The sequence below is a fragment of the Vombatus ursinus genome, unplaced genomic scaffold, assembly GCF_900497805.2.
Source record: "Vombatus ursinus unplaced genomic scaffold, bare-nosed wombat genome assembly UNPS02014805.1, whole genome shotgun sequence".
Lineage (NCBI taxonomy): Eukaryota > Metazoa > Chordata > Mammalia > Diprotodontia > Vombatidae > Vombatus > Vombatus ursinus.
In genome coordinates, this window is record NW_020954583.1 from 3,859,528 (window position 1) to 3,883,353 (window position 23,826).

A 23,826-nucleotide genomic window follows, 5' to 3' on the forward strand; every position below is an offset into this window, starting at 1 on the left:
TGGATTAAGGAGCTCCATTCTCATTTAAGGAGCCTCCCATCTAAATATAAGCTGGATCATTTTCAAAATTCCTCTTTATTAGAAATGATAGGTTTACACAGGAAGTTTTCTAAAGTTGAGCTGCTGTGTTTTGTAACTTCCAGAATAAGTTTAGAATACGGTCATACTGTGAGCTTGGCAAAAGTCTGTAGCTATTGATTCTGACTGCTCTTTAAGGGAGATAGCTGAGTTAATGTATCTTCAAACATTAATTTAAAATAACTGACTCTTTTGATAGAAGTTCACTTATAAATCTGAAAGAATTGTTCAAACTTAAACTTCCCTCTGATGTTGCACAAGAGTTGTATACACATGCAGATGTGGGGCACCCCAAACTGATCTCTTAGTAATGAAAATTCATATGCAGTAGACATTTTGACCTTGAAGTTTATGATTCTTCAGCAGTTCTCAGTAGTGTACTTTTTTTTAAAACTTTTGCAAGGAACAACATTGCTCTGATTTTTTTCTATCAGTATTTCATCTTGTTTTTGTTTTGTTTTGTTCTGTTTTATTTTGTTGTTATTGTTGGTTTTTTTTTTACAAAGCACTGAATCCAGTTAGCAAAGAAACAGTCATTTATATTTTCTTAATCATTTAGGAAGCATTATTAACAAAAACTATTAGGTTCCAACATATCACTGAGTCAAGCCTACATTTTACCTCAGTGGGGTAAAAGAATAGAATTATACACTAAGTAGATTGAGCATACAGTTAGCTTATTTAAACAAGAGGATCTAATTTTCTTGCAACTGTAAGCAAGGACTTAAGTAGATTTGTAGGAATTCATGCAGGCCCACTTTGAGAAAGAGCAGTCCCTATAATTCTCTTCTGCACAAGTTAACTTGACAGAGACACTTAGGAGCTTAAAGTGTTTCTTAGTTCCACACACCTAATAACTTTCCAGCCAGAAAATCCAAACCTGGATGAAAATTAAACCCTAATATAACTAAATGAAATTGTTGTCTCTGGCAGCAAACCAGAGCGATCTATACCACAAAGAGATGGGGAAATGATCATAATCTATAAAATCATACACATGCTATGGAAAAGGTGAAATGTGTTCAACAGATTCTGAAAACTTTCTAACAAGGGTGCACCTTTTGAAACTTGAATGAGATGAGTTTAGGATAAGTACCATGAAATACTTTCTCGAAAAACATGTTATCTACATCTGGAACTCAATAAATACATTTGCATAGACCTAGAAGATTGAAAAGAGCCTTTAATTTCCTTGCAATGGGTAGATAGGGCAAATATTCCTATTTTACAAATGAGGAGTCTGAGATTTAGAAAGACTTGTGCAGGGTTATTTATATATCTGGTAGATTAAGTACATAGCTGGAATGCGAACCCTTGTCTCTTGCCTTCAGGTTCAGCACTCTTGTGACTACACCGCTACTTACATCACTGCAAGAGATGGTACAAAAAAGAAATACAATTCAGTTTCAGAGTGGTTTAAAAAACTTCATGGGTCATGCAACCTATAAAAGGCTACTAAGGAAAAACCGTAACACAACTAACCTGTACAAGTTAATGCCAGGAAAGATAATTGTTCTCTTTACTAATTTTTAACTAATTCTTTTTGTTAGCTGATTATAGCTCAAGGTGTTACTGTGCCAGTAGTTTTTGCTTATTCTTAGGAGACATTTAAAGATGGACAGTCTCCAATATTGAAAGGAATAAAGCTGTAATAAAAGCATCCCAGGCACGTGAGGGAAATGGGAGAGATATTGAGGGCGGTGGTTCCTGCCTCAAAATATACCACACAAACTATTTTCTACTTAACCTGCTCATAATTAGCTTTCTTCATTCTAATGTGCTATCTAACACAGTATACTTACTTAAAAAACAATTTGAGATAATAAATAATTGAATTTTAGAACTAGATGGGAATTTAGAGATGATTTTACCCAATCATCTTATTTGACAGATGAGAAATCTGAGGATCAGAAAGTCAAGTGACTTTTCAAGGTAGCATAGCTGGTTAGGGGCAGAGGTGACTAGAACCCAGGTTTCCTTACTCTCACTCTCTAGTTCTATTTCCCCATGATGGATATACACAAATTCTTGATAAGCGTAACAAATGCTTGATTACTGTAACATTTGTTGAATTGTTCCTATGTCTAAAAAGGGAAAAAACAAAAATGTATAACTAAGATTGAGCAGATAACCCCTTAAAATATAATGTATCATATTGTTTCTGCCAAAAGTCTATAATTTAGGATCATAGAATTTTAGAACTAGAATTTACTTCTGATTTTTCATCTGCAAATTGAAGAGACTGGGCTCTACAACCAGTAAAGGCCTTCCCAACATTCTATGATCCTCAGATCTAGTCTAACTTATCATTTAATAAAGTAAATTGAGGCACAGAGAGAGTAAGATTTGTCTAAGGCCACATAGCTTTGGGACTATTTAGCCTCTCCTATGAATTCAATGTGGAAATAAACATCCTGATAAACTCCTAAGGATTGTTTGCTATCAGTTTTTCACAGAATCAGAAAAAGGCCCCTCCTCTTCTTCTGGGACCCTTAGAAACAAGAAAACGTAACTATCATAACAGACTACTTCATTTTCCTTTTCATTCTTTCATCATCATCATCATCATCATCATCATCAACAACAACAACAACAACATTTATATAATGCTTAAAGATTTGCCAAGCACTATATAACTAGTAACTCATCTGATCTTCATGACAACCCTGGAAGGTAGGTTCTGTTATTATCCCCATTTTACAAATGAGGAAAACAAGACAAATAGCAGTTAGGTGACTTGCTAAACCAGTTTCTGAAGCAGGATTCACACTCAGATCTTCCTTACTCTGAGTCTAGTTCTCCATCCACTGTACCACCTAGTTGCTATGAATATTGGCTATATGAAGAAAATAGCAAAGTTGATCAAATACCATAACAACTTTTATATATCTTACTACATAAAGACATTTATATTATTTCATTGCTTTAATACAATATAATAAATTTTATAATTAATGTGTCTAATTTTTAAATAAGAATAGCATAACTTATATTTCCAAATGAAAAATACTTTTCCTTTCAAACCATTCCTGAGGGTAGGGGGACAAATAAATAAATGTTAAAGCTAATGTTTGGAATATTTCTTTAAGAATTACTTTGAAAGCCTGAGTTTTGAAATATTTTTTTAAATATTCACAATGATGGCAAATCATTGTCCTTTGGGAGTGAATCGGGTATTTAGAAGCAGACAGAAGTCATTCTGAGACAAGCAGGGTGAATGATTTGGACAATCAGGGTAGTTTGTACCTTTTTTTTTAATTTTAAGAAACTCAATGTATATAAATATGAAGGGATGCAACTCAGTTGTGTGACCTAGAAAGTGGTTCTGAAGACAATTCCAAAAGCATAATTTTGTTTATTTGTAACTTTGCTGGAATAAATCTATCATTTCCATGAATGACTACTATCAAATGACAAAAGTTATTTGGGGCTATATGTTTTTTATGAATTTGATGGAGAAACCAATCTTAGTATTTTATAGTCATACCTCTCTATTTATACTCTTACACTTCCTAAAAAAAAAACAACTCCAATTTTTAAAATTGAGGGGCAGCTAGGTGGCACAGTACATAGAACACTGGCCCTGAAGTCAGGAGGACCTGAGTTCAAATTCGGTCTCAGACCAAACACTTGACACTTACTAGCTGTGTGACCCTGGGCAAGTCACTTAACCCCAATTGCCTAAAAATAATTTAAAATTTTTTTAAAAAACTTAAAATTGGATAATGAAATGGTCATGATGACTTAGGTGATATACTTTGGCTAAATACAGACCTTGACCCAGAATTAAATACTTTGTGTGGTCTCAATGAGAATTCAACTTTTCAAAAATATATTTTCCCCCATGATTAAGCAAAAGTAGTATGACATAGTACTTTTGAGTTTTTTCATTTTTGGCAAACCTGATAAGCAGGTAAATGAACAATAATGTGACATAGCAATAGAATTCTGGCAATAGTTTAAGAAATACATCTTCTCAAAGTCTTCTCCCTGGGAGAAGTCTTGCCATAGTCCAATCTTGTTTCTTAAAATAAAAGCATCACTACATTGAGAAATGAAGAATATTCAGTAAGGATGACAGTTAACCTGGGCAACAATATCAAATGATTCATTTAAAGACATTTTTAACCTCAGGAAAAAATTTCAACATGTGTATAATAATCACTTGGTATTTGTCACCCTGGTCTTTGGGGAAGCAAAGGTTTTTGGCTTCTGACTGAGAAGACATTCTCTTGTTCACAGAAATGTTCTAAGCTTTGCTTGCAGTTTTCTGGAATGGGAATATTTAGTACAAACAGACCACATTCTGGTTCTGATGATTGTGTAATTGCACAACCTGGGAAAAAGGGGGGGGGGCATGTGAAACAGCTTTGTGGCCATTAGCTGGTAATTCTTTTCACATAACTAAGCCCTTTTACTGGAGGATAATTAGACGCTATTTCAAAAACTTATAGGAACAGACTACTTGATTTAGAAATGAACTTTAAAAACGGTTTGAGTTTTTTTGCTTGTTGTCCTCTTTAATTCTGCTTATTTCCTCTTTATTTCTGTGTTCACAATTGCATTTCTAATAGCAAAGCTGACAGACACCTCTGAGAATGGGGTCCTTTTAAAATTGGTTATAGGTATAATCTTGATAAAATTGCTAATTTGGCAAAATATTGTATGAATATGACAATTTAAGCTTTGACCTCAAAATTTAAGCTTTGCTTGTTGGCATTTTTTTTTAAGAAAAATGAGGTTTGTGATAATACGTGCTTAAAGGTAACTTGAGCACAGATAGAATGTGGTAAAATGGAAAATGTACTGGATTTGGAATAAAAGGACTTGTTTTGGAATGCTATCTCTTTCACATATTACCTTTGTGACCCTGAACACCTCTCTGAGACTCATTTTCAACTGAAAAATGAAGGGTTGTACTAAAAGAACTTTACGGTCCCATCTAGCTCTAAATCTATGACCCTATAATCTCTAGGGAAAGAGTGCCTAGGGAATTTTTGAAATGTTGAAAAGTAAACAGAAACTATATGTACATTACCAAAATTAAGCAAGAAATTGAACTGCAGTCATAAAGTACTGAACTCAATGACTTGGGAAGAAAGTATAAGAAATATGAGTGATTTAGAGTATGAGTCAAACAATGCAGTTTCAATAAGGAGCATTTAAGAGGTATAATCAAAATCAAGGCCTAGCGTTTAATTTTGTTTTTGATTTTGACACTTTAAGGCAAAATTCTGAAGTCCAAGATATTAGGTGGAGGTACTAAGTCAAATAAGTAAATGATAGCATATACTTTATAGCTGTTTAAGTTGTTCTTTTCTTTATGTGATTTAATTTGTTGTAATGGGCCTACATTTATCTCATCAGATATCACTCTATCAGTTCAGCTAAAATGTTTTTGCTAGTGTTCTGGGACTGTGACTTCTACTCCTTCTCCTTTATTTCCTTTGGAATTTTGACAAGCTTTAGATGTTCCTCTGTCTTGGAGGCAGGGGTGTGCTAGGGCCAAATCAGGGGTACCAATTCATAAATTTTCTGTGTGAGCCTTTACACTTATGAAATGGCAAACTGCAAATTAGGTCTTGGGCTTTTTAAAAATTGTTTTGTTAATTGTCTAGATTTAGGAAAGTAATAGAAAAAATGTTAGTAATATAGATTAAACTTAAAAGTGTATCCTGAGTGTATTTCTCCTCTGCCAACCCCACCCCCCAGCAAAAGCTGGTTGTTAAATATTTATGAGTACACCTCTTGTTAGAAAAGTCAGTAAAAAGTTATTTAAGATGTTGAATCCATGCCATAGAAAGCAAAGAGGCAAAGATCTTGACTAGCAAAGAAGGAAAAAAGAACTGGTTTTACATTTAAAAAACAAAAATCTCTTAAATATTGAAGTTATATGTCTTATTATAAATAGAATAAAGGTGTGACACCACAAAGTGGCATATTACATCTAAAAATGCAACAGATCATTGCTTAATTTGTCAGGAAAATTATCTATAAAGATTGTAAAGAACAAAAATGCATTTGGATTCAGACATAGGTTCTTTTTTATTGCATATATTGAAAATCTTATACCATTTAGGCAGATTTATTTTTCTTTTCTCTAGTCATAACTGACTAACTTAAAAAAAATACCTATCACAAAATCCTTGAATTAGTGTATATTTAAAGCCTCTATCTTTTTTTGAGGTAGCTTCCATTTAAATTGAAAAAGATTGGCATATACTAGAAAAATGTATTTTTAGTCATTAATATTGCCTATACAATTTTTATAAAGGATGTTGATATGGTTTAATGTGCTAAAAAATTTTTTTAAAAAAGAAAAATTAAAAAGAATATATAATGATAAATGGTCATTTTCTCAAATTGATACTAGGGGAGAAGTAAAATGAAGAAAAGAATCAATTTCATATACTAGAAAGAATATTCCTATGAAGAGAACTGATCTAGAGATCAGTTTAAATTTCCTGTATTCCTCTCTCTCTCTCTCTCTCTCTCTCTAGAATGCTTCATACACTTTGTGTGCATATTTGAATGATCAAATACCTATGGTATTGATGTCAGCAATAAGAAACCCCTTTCAAAGGGAAAAGAGGAATTAAAATGTATTTGTTGTAGTATGCTTGACAACGCATTATAGTAATAATGTTATGTTATATTATTATTTAGAATTCTAGAATTTTAAAGCTCAGAAGGACCTTAGAAGTAATGTAGTTTAAATCTTTCATTTTACACATGAGGAAATTGATACCCAGAGAATGTGGTAGAGTTGAAAAGTAACCCTGGATTTGGGGTTGGGGTGAGGAGGGAAAGGACCTGGACATGAATGAAAGGACTTGCTAATATCTCTGTCCCCTAGAGTAAGTCACTTCCTCTAGGTCTCACTTTTCTCTTCTGTAAAATGAGGTGGGTGGAGTTGGTCTGAACAGCTAATAGGTTTTCCTATTGTTCCGGGGTAATTTCTGCTCTAGACTAGAAAACTCGCCTGTTCCCTTCCAGCTTTAAATCAATGATACACTTCTTTGAAGTGACTTTTCCAAGGTCACACAGATAGTAAGGAGCAGTCAGGAATGGATGTAGGTCCTCTGACTATAAAACAGTCCTCTTTCTGTAGATTTATAATGATTCAAATGAAACATGAGTAAAGGCTGCACATTTTCCATCTATTGCAACAGCGCATAGACTAGCCACAAGGATTAAATGAAAATGTTAAGTCTTTGAGATAGATATATATCCCGTACTGCTGCAAAGTTTGAATGAAAAGCAGTATCTATTTACAAATCATAACCCTTAGAAATCATTAGCAGCTCATATGTAAACACTTCAGGAATTATATTCAACAAGAATAATATGCCCATCTATAGATAGGGTAGGAGGATACTAATAATTGAATGAAGAAAATTTAATTCAAAGATTATAGGTTCTGCTATTCATAACTACTAGAATCTTAGACTTCCAGTTTACATATTTCAGCAATATCCACATGCATATGTATATGTATATATATCTGCATGTATATATATTTACATGTGATATATACATATGTATATTACTGGGTACAATATACTAATTTTTTTCTTTCTTTAAATCAATTGTTTTGAAATAAAGAAAACAGAATCAATTCAACTAATAATGAATCATTTAGAAATCATAATTTTTCATTAGCATATAAGTTTCATGAGATTTTAAATGATCCAAACTTTCCTGCCTTTTTTTGGCAAAGGAATTACCACTCCACCCCCACCCCACTGGTCAGTGAGCATTATTTTCATTTGCCCTTAGTGGTAGCTTTTTTATTTATGATAACAGTGGTAACTGGAACATCTGAAAAATATGTTCCTTATAAAATGGATTTTCACACATACTCATTCCGACATTTTAATTTGATTTTAAAGAAAGGAGTCCAGGACATCTGCCAAATCCTTTTATAAGATGTTAGATTCCTTGAATTTTAACAAAACATTCCTTCTCTTCTCCCTTCCACACCAACACTCTTGTGTTCTGCAACTCATATTTAGAATGTTGCTCTGTACCATCTTTAAAACATACAGAAAAAAGAAAAATGGTAAGGCAGGCTGACTTTGATATAACAAAAGGAAAAATATGTTGTCTTATTTCTTGTTATATTGTGACATATTTATATTTATGTGTGTGTATATGTGTATATATATGCATACATATTATATATAAACTTAATCCTAATAAATTATGGCATTTAAAAGTGAATTGATTGTCCTTTGTCGAGTTTGACATAACAAGAATCAAAGTTTTAAAAATGTTAGTGGGGAAGATGAGCAAGACGTAGGGGAAGAGAAGAATATTCCAAGCTGTGAAGCTACTTTTATTTTTTTTTAGAGTAATCTCATTAATGCTCTTTTATAAACTGCCTTTGATACTGTGTTTTGTTTATTCCATACCAGAAGAAGTTAGCGGTATACAGCAAGATGCAGGAGTCTCTGGAAATGACCCTTCCCAGCAAACAAGAGGAGGATGAGGAGGAGGAGGAGGAGGATGAGGAGGAGGAGGAGGAGAAAGACCAGCCTGCCGAGATGGAGTACCTTAACTCTCGATGTGTCCTTTTCACTTATTTCCAGGGAGACATTGGTTCAGTAGTGGATGAACACTTCTCAAGAGCTTTGGGCCAAGCCAGCAGCTTCCATACAGAATCTGCCATTTCAAAAAACAAGATGGGGCTAACCCCTCTATGGAGAGGTAAGAATTAAAAAATCATATGCTCTCCAGCTCACTGTATTTGTTTCGCAATGGCTCTGACCAGGATCCAGCTGGAAACGTGCCTCTGGAGGACAAATATCCACTTGCTTTTTAATTTTTAAGGACAGCAAGGAATTTCTTTCAGACAAACAGCTGGATCAGCTTTGTCACATGTGGAATGCAGGATTGGAAAGGATGCAGTCACACCCCTTAAATTCTTTATGGAAAGTAATGATGCAACGGGTATGAGTTTATAGTGGCAGGATAAAGCTGCAAAGCACTATTCCTGAAGCCCCGATGGCTTAATTTGGATCTCTTAATAATAGGCGTGCCTAAAGCAGCTTTTAAGAAATTAGCTATTGCTCATTCCACTAGGTGTTACTGTGGTGACATAACTGAGATCTGAGTCAGGACTTCCCAGGCCAGACATTAAAAAATGTTTTGTTAAAAAACGTTTTGTCTTCTTGAAGTTGCTTTTTGTCTCTAGTCTCTGCCTCATCTGCTTGTGAATTGGGGGTCCTGGCATTCATTTTGAATTTGATTTTAGGTCCCATCACAGAGATTTCTTGGGTACTAACTTGGCAAAAATTTTTACATGGTAAGAAATCCTACTCATGATGTGAGCAAAGTGTTAAAACATTGAGGAGAAGACAAGTTATCACATTGAACCCTTTTACAGCAGCTCAAAGATATGTCTGGAATGTTCATTTCCCTCTTTATAAAAATTGAGTATAGGATACTAGAACAAACTATTGCTTGTTGATTTCTTAATGCAGAAAAAGAAGAGAGAAAATCTAGTTAGAATAGTAGAAGATGATATAAGACAAAGAATGTGAAATACTTTGTGTTTGTATGTTAGTTATGTAAGTATGGAATTTCTACTGAAATTCAGAAATGCAGACCCTATTCTGGGGACAGGAAGCATATTAATATAGATTTTAAACATTTAATATTGAGGGTGGAATGGATAATTTCCTTTCAACTACTAGAATAAGGAAATCTGTGGCTCCTTTAACCTCAGTGGCCCTCCCTATATCTCTTGCAGATAATCACTTGACTCTTACTATCTCCCTTGGTACTTAGGATAATGGCATGTACATAGCAGGCACTTAATAACTATTTCTTGAATGAATGGATGAGCTAAACCAAATCTATAACCTTAGTACCATTTAGAATAGGATCAGGATTCAAAATGACCTTGGTAAACTAGAGATATCAGCAACCATCAAGGGCAGGTAAGAAGTGGAAGAAGGGAAAGGAAATATAAAAAGAAAACAAGGCAAGGGAAGACACTGCAAAAATTTAAGAATATATCTGACTCATCAAATTATAGAATGCTAGGAATCAGAATTAATCTAAGGTAGCTCTCTTAGAAGGTTGAAGTGGCTTGCCCAAGATTAAGCAGCTAATTAATATAATAGCTGGGACTAGATACCAGTTCTTCTGACACCTACTGTTTTAAAACAAAATTATTTTTTATTGTGAAATTAAGAAACATTATCAAACATGGATATTTTAATACATGAATAAGAACAGAACAGCAGAATGTATATGCAATTATTAACTTCTGCTACAGAGGCTTTCTTAAAACTGTATATTCACTTTAAAATGGCAATGACATAACCACCCTGCTTGTCTGTGTACCCTTCTGAACTTCCTTTTGCTTTCTTCTGTGTATTTTAAAAAATTTCATTGATGTACTTTTTTTCTTTCCTTTTTTTTAAATCACTATCACTACCCATCAACTCTTCCTCTCCTCAAAAAGCAGCTGTCTCTTGTAACAATTATGTATAGTCCTGCAAAACAAAATTCAACATGGTCAAGTCTGAAAAAATGTATAGTTTCATTGTGTATCTCTAGTACATCAAATGTCTGACAAGAGGGATTTGTGTTTTGTTTTTTGTGTTTTTCATTTTTTTTCATGATAAGATGCTACATGGGGGAAGGGGCACCAAAAGATTATGGGGTGAGATGCAGTCAATAACAAACTGAACATGAGTCAGCCTACAGTGTTCTTAAAATAGCAAGCACCCTACAGGGGTGTGTGAATAGGAGTATAACATGGATAAAAACCACAAATCACTCCTTTCATTCTTTTTTAACAGTAGTCTGATTCTGTTCAAAACACTGTATTCAGGCATACATTTTCCAACTTAAGAGAATTATAGAGAATTTGGATAGGATTTTCAGAAGAGCCCAAAGATAAGTAAAGCACTGCAAAACAAGACCTTGGAGCACAGAGTTGATTTTGTGGGATGAACTGGTTAATGGTCAATTTAATATCATTCATCAATCCCATTGACATTTTCCTATGCCCTGCAGTTAGTAGAATCTAATAATACACCTCTTCATGGGCTCACTCTTTTAGCACTTTAGCTGTTAGACCTTGTGTTATTGTACACACAGGCACACACACACACACACACACACACACACACACACAAGGCATTGGCGAATAAGACAAGGCAAGCTGATAATCACTGCTGTTGCAAGGAACCTCTCTGCAAATTAGGGAAACTTCTCCCCTCTTCTCTTGATTGGTTCGGGGCTTCCCAGAAACTTATTCTTCACCTAGAGTTTGCCTTTCCTTTCAAACTCAGGTTGTACTGCTTTTCAAGGGAAGGAAAATGACTGCCCATTTCAGTTGTTCCTTCTGACTTGGTACGAAAAAAGCTCACATTTACATTTACTTTGGCTTCCTTCCTTCCTTCCTTCCTTCCTTCCTTCCTTCCTTCCTTCCTTTCTTCCTTCCTCTCTTCCTCCCTCCTTCTCTCTCTATCTCTGTCTGTCTCTGTCTCTCTTTCTTTTTCCCTCTCTCTCTCTCCACCTCTCCCCTCATTAAAACAACCTAATAAACTCTTATTTCCATTGAGTTTGTAATTCTGAACACCCAGTCAAACTCTAAATTGAATTTACAGAACCTGAGCAATTTAGTCACCATTCTTTCTGGATTGTATGAGTAATCAAATAGTGTTAAAATCACTGATCAGTGCATTTTAAAAATTGAAAGTAACAAGTATGATATGTCCAAGTTTCTCCACATCTGGTTGCTTTCACTGGTAGTCAATAAAGAGATAAGTGACTTTCTATCAGAGGGAGAAAAGATTATTGGCTCCTGGAAGAATGATTTTTCCCAAGGGAAAGAAAGAAAGGAAAACAGACAGGCACCATTGATACTGAGTGCGTCTCTCTCCTCATCTCAGAATTTTCACACCACAACATCATGTGCTGTATTGAAACAGTATTCTTAAAAATGACCAGTAATATAAATGGCAGATCATAAGTTTTAGAGATGGTAAGATAAGGTCCATTTTAGCCAACATCTTCATTTTAAAAATGAGGAAACTAGGGCCCAGAGATATTAAATGGTTTACTTAAGGACAGAGGTAACCGAGAACCAGGATTCAAATCTAGATCCAGTGACTCCAAGCTGCCTTTTGGACATCTTGCTCTTGTACCTCTAATCAGTACAATTAAATCTTAATCATCATCTCAGGTGATACGGTGAAGAGAGCACTGGGCCTGGAGTCAAGAACTTTGAATCTGGCCTTAAACATCAGTTTTATGACCCTGAGCAAGTCTCTTAACCTCCATTTGCCTTAATTTCCCTAACTGTAAACTGGTGATGATAATAACACTTAACTTCATACGGTTTTTATGAGGATCAAATGAGATAATATTTGTGAAATGTTTAGCATAGATCAGATACTATATAAATGCCCTCCTCTAACCTGCTCAAACTAGCTTCTCCACCTGACTTTCCTATTCTTATCTCTAATATTTTGCTGATTTCCCAAAATTAAGCCCTGATGATAATTTTTAACTACTTTATTTTCCAAAATGACTACATGTATGGTCCAGTGGGTAGTCCTCTCAATTTTGAGTCCAGAGTGTCTTTGGGCCTTTCACCCCCGATACCAAAGTCCTACATATATTGCTTTTTTTATCCGTATAGTGCAATAGCAAGTTAATTCTAATCTTCCATATTCACTCTCTCCCACTATACACCATTGCCAGGTTGATCTTTCTAAAGCATAGTTATGGTTATGTCACTTCCTTGCTCAAAAAACCTCCAGAAATTTCCTATTGGCTACTGAAATTCCAGACTCCTAAATAGGACCTCAACTGCCTTATTAAAATAATAACCACAAAACACCTTGTTAACAAGCATCTGAGTGTTAAAAAGAAAAAAAATAAAAACAAAAACAAAACTTAGTGTTCACTTTTGCTTTTATACCATCATCCTCACCAAATACATTCCTTTCCTTCCCCTACTTTTGCCTGGAGAGCAGGGAAAGGTTTTTGCCTTTTTTTTTTAACATCCCCAGTGCTTAGCACAGTGCCTGATATTTAGTAGGCACTTAAATAAGCATTTATCAATTGTTAACAAAGAATTGAAAAAAAGGTTAAAAAAATACAGTTTAGCAAAGTATGTGAATATAACATAGTCCCTAACCTGGGTAAAGAAAGATAGGAGGTGTATTTTCTCTTCTCAGGAAACTTGATCTTATGATTATGAAGTGATCAGTTATTGCTCTTTGGGTTGTTCTTTCCATTTAGATTGTCATCATTATATATATATATATATATATATTAATTTATTGGTTCCAATTATTTCACTTTGCATCTGTTTGAGTCTTTTCATGCTTTTCTGAAGTTCTCATATTCACAGTTTTTTACACTACAGTAATATCCCATGAATTACACTTTATTTAGCCTATTCTTTAAGTCTTATCTCTCACCTCTTTCTGCTGAATTCTAGCAAATGTAAAACTGCTCACCGTGGCTCAATATTTCCTGCAATTTTGCTCACCATTTTCTCTATGTGAAATAACCTTTGCTTGTTCTAGCTCTGCCTCGTGAAATCCTATCTATCCCTTTAGTCTCATCTAGGCAACAAGGTGGTAGAACAGATAAGAATGTTGGGCTTGGAGTCAGGAAGACCTCAGATGAAATCCTGCATTTTACGGGCTGTGTGACCTTGGACAAGTCACTTAACCTCTGTCTGTCTCAGGTTCCTCAACCACAAAATGGGGATAATAATAGCACCTACTTCACAAAGTTGTTATGAGGCTCAAATGAGATAATAATTTGTAAAGTGGTTGACATGTAGCAGGAACTTAATAAATGCCTGTTGTTCACTTCCCTCTTCTCTCCTCTGAACCACCACCCCATCTCACAGGGCCATATATTTAGAGCTGGAAGGTTCCTTTAGGATCATCTAGTCTAACTTCCTTATTTTACAAGTGAGGAAACAGATCAAGAGAAGTTAAGTGACTTGCCTAAAGTCACACAGTTACTGAATAACTCTACAGGTGCAGAGTTTTCACCCAAATTTTCTAACCCTAGATTCGGGGCTCCTTCCACTACACTGCTCTGACACCTTCTTCATGAATTCTTATCTGCTCCTCTAACAACCTCAACTGGTTCAGCCCTCTGTTGTCCTTCTTTTAAGGCATTTGCATTTTGCTTTGTATTATAGTTTGTAGTTTCCCTGGGGGCCAAGGTTATGGTGTCTTAATTATCTTTGTAGTTTTTAAAGCTCTTAGCACAGTGCCTAGCATCAAGTAGTCTCTTAATACACATTTGTTAAATTAAATTATATTCAATTCAAAATGCTCAATTAGATGTGTGTTGATGATGATGAAGTATGTGATATACTAAAAAGAAGATACTGACTAATTATTGAATTGGATTATAGAATTAATTTCCTTTTAAGTTTTTAGAAGTAGGATAGATTCTCCTATGGTGAGGATATAAGTGTATCATTAAGTGCAGATCTGCCTTAGGATCAGTCAAGATTCAGTGGCATCTTTGGGTTCTTGCAGCTTTACATTTCTTTGATTTGTAATTGGAAAGTTTTGTAACTTGGGGATTTTCTCATCTGGAATACTTATAGGATTTTGTTTCATTTTGTTTTAATACTTCAAGAGTTGAACCTTAAGTTTCACTTAAGAAACTAATGACCATTCCCGTGATGAATTATCTTCCTAAAATAATCATCCCAAGGTAGCCATGGAATAGTAATTATTAGACTTATTTGTATTTTACCAAAAGTTATTCTTCTTGCTTACACCTGCGGCCCTAGCTCTTCTTTGTACTGACTCAGCTACTACTCTAATACAAGGAAAGATCAGGCCAGCTGTAGATAGGGTGTCAGATGAATTGTTGTACATAATCAATTGATTTTGAAGCCCAAAGAAACATTGCCAAAGGCAGTTGCTGAATTAAATGGAGAGAATATGAGAGGCATGCTGACTTATTATAACAATAACAATATGATAGCTTTCTAATTGTAATTTCAACTTTCTCTTATCCATCCTTCATTCAGTTGCCAAAACAGTCTTTCTAAAGCATAGGTCTGACCGTGCCTTGTTTTTCTGTCTTTGGTGGCATCCTCCTATAAGTTCCTGAATTTGGCATTTAAGGCCTCACACAAATCAGTTTTGGTCTGTGTTTCTAGATTTTTCACATGGCTTGCTTTGTGTACCAGAAATGTGGCATAGTATAGTGGATAGAGGACCAGTCTCAAAGTTATGTGTCCAGAGTAAGGTTCAACAGACCACCAAAATTCTATTCACCAGTTCCCATAAAATACTGAAAGAACTTGAAGAAGGCCTCCAGGGTATTGGGTAGGTCCTTTGTAGTGGATACAGAGAAATACTTAGATAAGAATCAGGGAGTTGTTGAAATTTGCATCAGCCACAAGAGGCCTCAATGAGGATAAAGACTGATCAAAGTATTGCAGCAAATGAAGAATATTTCTGAGATTCTTTTTTTTTTTTTAATATAAGCAATTGGGTTTAAGTGACTTGTCCAGAGTCACACAGCTAGTGAGTGTTAATGTGTCTGAGGCCGGATTTGAACACAGATCCTCCTGACTCCAGGGTCAGGAGGTGCTGTATCCACTGCACCATGTCACTGCCCCTTATTTCTGAGATTCTTAAGAATTATATTTATAGTAGGAACTTTGGCTAGAACTTGGATCCTTTCTATGCTTTGGGCCAGAATTCTTAACTGGTGGGAACTTTATATTTTTAGAGCTGTTTCTTCTGTTAAAACATCTGCTTTCAAAAATTGTCATTGCAACTCAGAGTAAATTTGGCCTTTTTTTTTTTTCAAGGAAGCATTAACGGTTAAGCTAAGAAGTTCCTCAACAGCCGTGAAATTAAGCACCCTGATTGTTATTCCATATTAGCTTCCTGTCATATCTCAGATGGATTTCTGTAATAAATATGACGCTGAAATGACTAGATGAGCTTTGTAGTGATGGTGGTTGGTATCAAACTTATCATTTTAAAATTTTATTTAGAGCCAAAGTGGACCTAGTTATTATCCCTATTTAGAAATCGTTTAGCACAAACCTCTCATTTTGAAGATCAGAAAACTGCGAAAGCTCCAGAAAGCTTAAATAACTTATCTAAGTTCACACAGATAGTTTTGTGAAAAACTAAAAATGTTCTTTTGTCCAAAAGCAAACCAAACAAAAACATGACATTCAAAATAGCATTATAGAATGTTAAAGGTTTCTAAATATTTGAGTAACATTAAGAGCAAAGCCTTAGTAGAGTGTCCATATTAACAAGCCTTGAAATGCCATCTCTAAAATGAAAAGTAATTTTGTACAGAAATAACTTATTTTATGCCCTTTTGGGCTAACATTTTTCATCCAACAAATGTGGCTGTGATTAAGAGCATATAAGCAAAATGCACTTAATAAAAATATTTACATACATATGAAATAAGCACACTATTCCCAGGCAAGAAACAAAGTACTCCATCTGTTTCTTTGTATCACTATAATTTATATATTTTCTTAACCAAACAGAATCACAAGTAATGGTTCTGAAGCATGGACTTGTTCTTAAATAGATTTGTTTTCCCAGATTTTTTTTTTGGTTATAAAATACATCACCAGTTTTGAAAAAAAAAAGATTGCATATACTTCTGCAACTTTATATTAGGCTCAAGATACATATTGACTGTGCAAACTTTAAATTACTTTTAATTTCATTTTTCCCTGAGGCACTTTTCAGGTCATGTTCTATCTTCACAGAATGATTTAAAAAAAAATAGATTTCTGTTCTTAATGTCATTATGTTCAGTAATCAAACTTAAGATCTAAAGAATAAAGAAGATGAAGAGGTTTTAGGTTAACACTCTCTCTGAAAGTGAGGCCTCTCTCTGCTTACTTTTCAAATTCTGGGCATGTTAAATCTTAAACCAAAAAGTAAGCCTACTTCCATATACATAGAACCTAAAAATCAAGATAGACATATATGGAAAACACACAAAATAATGTATATTGTCTGTGTTTTTTACTTAACATTGGGTTTTTATGAGATATAAAATATGTATGTCTATATAAATGTGGGGAAGGTATACATACATGTGTACATACATACGCATGTGTATTTATTATATACACATGCATGTGCATATATACATGTATTGTATATGGGTATGAACACATATGTATGTATACACACCTATAGGATGTTATCAAATTTAAGGTTTAAATAGTTCATAACTCATAAATGCTACCTAGATACTAAGCACTACTTTGGGATTTATAGCTCAAATCTTGATGAATACCTAGCAATTCCTATGAAGTCCTTGGTGGTCCTATGTTTCATTTTGAGAAACATTAGACCAAAAACTTATAACATACTATAGATATACCAGAAGTAATCTGTAATTGGCATTTAGAAGCAAATTTCAGTCAACAAGCATTTATTAAATGTCTACTGTGTGCCAGGCACTGTGCTAAGTGCTAGGCTAGGGAAATAAAACCTTACCAAAAATAGTCTGCGCTCTCAAGGAGCTCACAGTCTAAAGGAGGAGGGACTATATAAATAACTATGTACAAACTACATATATAGGATAAATTGGAGATAATTAGTGAACAGAAGGCAGTAACATTAAGAGGAATTATATACTTGAAATAACTTTCATCCCTCTATCCTCTTAACTTCTCTGACTTCCTTCAAAAACTCAACTCAAATCCCACCTCTCCAATAGACCTTTCAAGTCAACAAGCATTTATTAAACCTTAAACAGTCAGGCACTGTACTGAACAGTGGGAATAGAAAGACTGGCCAGAAGTAGTTGTTGCTCTGAAGGAGCTCAGAGTAAATTTGTATTTCCACTCTATTATATATTGGACACAGGTTGCTTCTCAAACATAATATATACCATTTTTGTGACAGAATCACAAAATAGGGGAGAAAGTGAAAGTAATTGTATAGAATTGTATGCTCTGGTTATCCTCAACTTGAATAGATCTGATGCTAAATTCTGTTTACTAATGGTGTTGTTCATACCTACAGTACAAGCTTAATTTTTAACTTGAGACTTTCCCAAGTAGTGTGCACTCAATTTAACAAATTCACATGGAAAAATAGACTCTCCTGGAAGGTTAGTGTTTGATTTAGTGTTTATTTTTCTCCCGTTCCTAGAACAGTGTTTTGCACATAATGATAATAAAAACTAGCATTTTTGTAGTATTTGAATGTTTGAAAAATGCTATATCTATTAACTTTCAACTCTGTGAATAAGTATAATAGGCAGGATTATTCCCATTTACAGATAGAGAAACTGAGGCACAGAGAAATAAAGTTAACTTGCTTATCATCATATAGCTAGTACATGTCAGAGGTATAATTTTAATATATTTTAATATAATTTAATTTACTGATTGCAGGTCTCCTGCCTGTAGTCAATTTCTGGATCTTTGCATTGCCTACCTCATATCTGGAATAACACTACCTTCTCACCTCTATCTCTAGGAATACCTCTTTTCCTTTAAGATGTAGCCCTTAAAGTCTTTTGTGAAACCCTCAAGGGCTACTGTACTTTCTTTCAAACTTCCTTGAACTACTTTTTATTCTTTTTTAATTTATTTTGTATATATTTTTATATATCTATATCACCTGTTTATATCTATATGATCTACATCTATTTATATATCTTTGGTATCCCCCAATAGAATATAAGTTTCTTGTGACTAGAGATTGTTTCACAAATTTTATTTGTAAGCCTGCCACCTAGCATAATGCTTATCACATGGCACATACTTAATAAAGACTTATTGGTTAATGGATTGATAGTAGTAATTTAATGTGTTTATTGACTCTGAAGACTCTGCCCATAAACAGAGGTAATTTCAGCTGTTTCTTGAAGCCTTTCAAATCCAAGCATACCTTTTAAAATGTATAGTAATGCTGAGAGGAGAGAAGAGTCTAGAACTGTGATGCACATTTGTCTAAGTGATGAATGAGAAGAACATTTTTTTTCTTTTTAAGGTGTAAGCCTAACTTTGGGAGAGTTGGGTAGAGAAGCAAAGCAGCCCTGAGGGCTTCCCTGAGGGAAGTTAGGGAATGAAAAAGTTTGAGATCTACTGTCCTAGCCTAATTCTTTTAGTCAAATAATGCATGTAAATGTGTATGATTAATGGTACCAGTTGCATAAATTTCCTTGAGGTCAGAAACCTACATCCTAGAAATGTGGGTTTGAAAATGTGGAAATAGTAGAGGTGTGAAATGTAGAAATAATAGAGGTTCAAATGATTCCATTTCAGATAGTCCCTTCTTGCCCAATTGGAGGTGTAATTCAGTACTTTGATGGGGACACTGAAGTGTGAGAATGCTTTATTGTTCTAGTAAGTTCTTTACTGTCTTAGTGAGGATGATGATCTTGAATATTTTTATCATCCACTCGTTACCCTGGCCACTAGTCCACTTAATCAGGAGTGGGGAAACTGCATCCTCGAGGCCACACGTGGCCCTCTGGTCCTCAAGTGCAGCCCCTTGACTGAATCCAGACTTCACAGAACAAACACCTTAATAAAAGGATTTATTCTGTAAAACTTGGATGAGATGTGGATCAAGGTCACATGTGGCCTTGAGGCTGCAGGTTCCCTACCCCTATTAGAGGTAGAAAGTGTCTTAAAGAATATCTAGCTCAACCTCACCTTCACAATTTATAGATGAAGGAAATAACTCAGAAAGTCAAGGTATCCCTTTCCTGGAGGACAGTCCAGTTCTCTTTCCTCTATATTACACCATTTCCCTTATAGAAAATAATATTTTTGTTGAAAATTGATTCTTGAACCTACTACAGTCTTATTGTTTGAAAATGGATGTAATCAGTCAATTGTATATATTCATTTAACCTATAATTATAAAGTTTGAGAGACAGCATAGTGTAGTGGATACAGCTGGCCTAGGAATCAGAGATCTTGGGGTTCAATTCCTTCCTCTGAAACACACTGGCTCTGTGACCCTAGTAACCTCTTAGTGCTCTCAGATAATACTCTAAAGGTTAGTGTTTTTCAAAGTGTACTTATTCCTGGGAAACCTGACAAACTCCAAATTCCCCTCCTCCTCCTCCTCCCCTTCCTCTTCTTCCCTCCCCTCTTTCCTTCTTCTCCTCTCCCCCTCCTTCCTTCTCTTCCTCCTTCCTCCTCTTCTTCTTTTTCTTCTTCTTCTCTTATGTTGTTTGTTAATAGGCATTAAAATAATCATTTTGAAGGATTTTACTGTAGGAGTTCTATCAAAGTTTTATTTGAATAGAAGGATTCTACTGCTATAGACAAAATTGAGAACCACTGTTCTAAGGTTATGAAGTTCCTGATCTTCACTTGGAGAGGAAGTTCCTAACTGGTAGCTTCATACAAAGTTAAAATCACAGACCCAGTTTAAAGAAAAATGTTAAGCCATTTGAATAAATAATTATCGTGTATGTGTGTGTATGTGTGTGTGCATGCGTGCATGCGTGCGTGCGTGTGTACGTTAAAGTGTTCAAGGCACAAGACCATGACCTAGGCACCATAGCTCACCTTGTGGCAGCAGAGAGTACCTTAAAGGATATAAGTAATATTTCAACTGCAGGGCTTATACACCTCATCATATAACATGACGGCAAAAGTCATAGGTCCAGAGAAGGAAAAACAATACAACTATTTGAATCTGCAAATAGCACTGGCTTTAGAGCCCTGAGATATCTTTAATGTTATTCCACCCATAAATGCAAAGGGAAGGAGTGTAAAATATTATTGGACAAATGTTAAAAATAATAAATAAATAAGTTTTAAGAATATTAAAAAAATATATTATTGGACAAGTCAAGGTAAGTCTATCCAAGAACTGAAACTTATGTATACTTTTTTCCCCTGGCTTTCAGACAGCTCAACTCTTTCAAGCCAGAGGAGTAGTTTCCCGACTTCATTTTGGACCAGCTCTTACCAACCCCCACCTCGGCCCTGTTTAAGTGGAGTTCACCCTGACTTCTCAGTCACTGCACCAGGCACCTTTGCAGCAGCTGATCCTGGTCCCTGGCCAGGACACAATTTGCATCAGACTGCCCCTCCCCCTCCCCCTCCTGTGTCAGAGTCCTGGCACTATCCACTGACATCTCAGGTGAGCCCATCATACACACACATGCATGATGTGTACGTGCATCACCATCATCCCCATCCACACATGCACCACCGCCACCATCACCACCCTTCTGCCAGCTCCCATTTGGATCCTCGGTATGGTTCTTTGCTGATGCCTTCAGTTCGTACAACTAGGATTCCTGCTCCTCAGTGTGACATCACAAAGACAGATCCTACTACTGTCACCACTGCTACCTCAGCATGGGCTGGAGCCTTTCATGGAACAGTGGACATTGTACCAAGTTTTGGGTTTGATTCAGGTAAGATAGTTTTTTTTTCCTTCTTGCTAGGAAGTGCATAAGGGAGAAAAAACACAATTTAAAAGAATATTGTGAAGTACTTCTCTCTCACCATATGTTCCATATGTATGTATTAAGCTATGCCAATTTATTTTTAAATATCTACACCCCCCCCAGAAGAATTCCTTTATTCCTTGAGGAATTTGTGTTGTGAGCAAGCCTGTGGTGATATGACTTTAAAAAGATAATGTTTACTGTCATTCCTTTATACAAATAATCTGATACTTTGGATTTCTAGTGCTGTTCTGGAATTTCTAGATGGTTTATATTTATACAGTATTGAAAACCTTTCTATCTTCATATGATTCTGTACCTAGTGCTTTCTACAATTGCACAGGTTATTCAGAAGTGATAATGGATAATGTTGAGCATTCAGCAATTGTTAGATTCTCCTTTTCTTGTGAGTTCTGTATTCATTTCAGCATGTGGAGACCTTATTCATTATATGTAATCACAATGTTTGTGTAACACAGTCTACTGTTCTAAAAAGGGACAGAAAGCACATTTGAGGAGTGAATTTGTTTTCTAATTTCATTTTCTCTGCTGTCCTTTGCCTCTCCATTTCTGCCCATATTTCCTTTTCTATCTTCTCCATTTTCTTTTCTTTCCTTTCTCTTTTCTAACACCAGCCCTGAGGGTACTTCTTGTTGTTGAGTCATTTCAGTCATGTCTGACTCTTCATGACACCATTTGGGGTTTTCTTGGCAAAGGTACTGGAGTAGTTCTTTTCCAGCTCATTTTTACAGATGAGGAACTGAGGCAAACGGTTAAGTGATTTGCTCAAAGTCACACAACTAGTAAGTGTCTGCGGCCAAATTTGAACTCAGGAAAATGAGTCTTTCTGACTGTAGGCCTGGCACTCTATCCACTCTATCACCTGGAAGAGTACAATGAACTTTATAACCAACGCTTAGAAAAAACTAAAGAGAACAAACACTTCTTCACATAATGTTAGTTTTTAATTTTGTGATCTTGGAATCACAGCTCAAAGGGATTGAAAAGATATATCAAGTTAGTAGATCATCCTCTGGGTCTATATTCTAGTGTTTTCTTGAGATTACTTTTTCTATACGTCAACAGTCAGTGAGCATTTATTTTTAGATGCTTACAATGTTCTGGGCAGTATGCTAAGGATTAAAAATTCAAAAAAAAGACAAAAAACAGCTCCTTCTCTAGGATCTCACAGTCTTATAAAGAAGATAATAAAGAAGATAATTAACTATGTATACACAAGATTAAAAGATACACACACACACACACACACACACACAGAAAAGGCTTCTAAGAGGAGATGAGATTTTTAGCTGAGACTTGAAGAATTAGCCACGAGGCAGAGGTAAGATAGGAAAATATTTCAGGCATGAGGGACAGCTAATGACAACCTATGGAGTCAGGAGATGGAGTGTTTTGTGCAAAGAATAGCAAAGAGGTCAGTGGTATCACTTGATACTAGAGGGAAGGATTAAAGTATAAGAAGACTAGAAAGGTAGGTAGGGGTCAGGTTGTGAAGGGTTTTAAAAGTGAAATGAGATTTTATATTTGATACTGGACATAATAGTTTCTGATGCATTAGAAATTAATTTTCAAGATCTGAAGAAACTTTCCATTTTTTAAACTACTCTGTACTCCTCTTAATTTTTATGCAAATTGGATAAGCAGTTCCTCAAACCCATCACTGGTTCTCCAATTACATATTCTCTGACAAGTTGTTTTCATTATTAAATGTGCATTTGTTAATCTCATCATTCCAGTGTCTAATGTGTTACCCTGCACCATAGTTGGGCAGGTTTCAGTTTCCTATTGACTATGTGACTTTCACTGAGCTTTTCCAAGACAAATATGACTAAGATGGATTGTCTCTACTGAGAGCGAGAAGAGTAGGATGGGAAGGAGGGTTAAGATGGCTTGCATGAGTTTGTGAAGAGGTTGCTAGTCCTATTGATCCATTGATCCTATTGGCCATGAGCATAAGGACCAGATCTGACTGAATTCTCAATTGTTCTCGCAACCATCACAAACATCCCTTCCTTAACAATTTACTGAGACGTGCTTTCCCATTGCCTTTTTGGCTTACCTCAAGGAAGTAAATCTCTCAACAAATCTAGGTTTTAGATAAAACTGAGAGTAAAATTAGCCATGAATAATTTCCTTTTTCCCCTGCTCTATGATACAAGGAAGAAAATCAAGTATGTATTTTTTTCTTCCCTCCATTCCTTCCTTCCTTCCTTCCTTCCTTCCTTCCTTCCTTCCTTCCTTCCTTCCTTCCTTCCTTCCTTCCTTCCTTCCTTCCTTCCTTCCTTC

At 35.3% G+C, this 23,826-nt stretch overlaps 1 protein-coding gene across 4 annotated transcripts in view; it reads left to right on the forward strand.

Moving 5' to 3' along the window:
- VGLL3 (vestigial like family member 3) overlaps window positions 1-23,826 on the forward strand; it is a 58,056-nt gene that overhangs the window by 4,092 nt on the left and 30,138 nt on the right. Inside the window, exons 2-4 of one of the 4 annotated variants that reach the window (XM_027874139.1) lie at window positions 2,525-2,751; window positions 8,496-8,787; window positions 20,971-21,486. In XM_027874139.1, the coding sequence (XP_027729940.1) occupies window positions 8,520-8,787; window positions 20,971-21,486 (784 nt within the window). In that variant the 5' untranslated portion in view covers window positions 2,525-2,751; window positions 8,496-8,519. The remainder of the gene's footprint in view (window positions 1-2,524; window positions 2,752-8,495; window positions 8,788-20,970; window positions 21,487-23,826) is intronic. The other 3 variants (XM_027874137.1, XM_027874138.1, XM_027874141.1) reach the window with 3 other exon arrangements.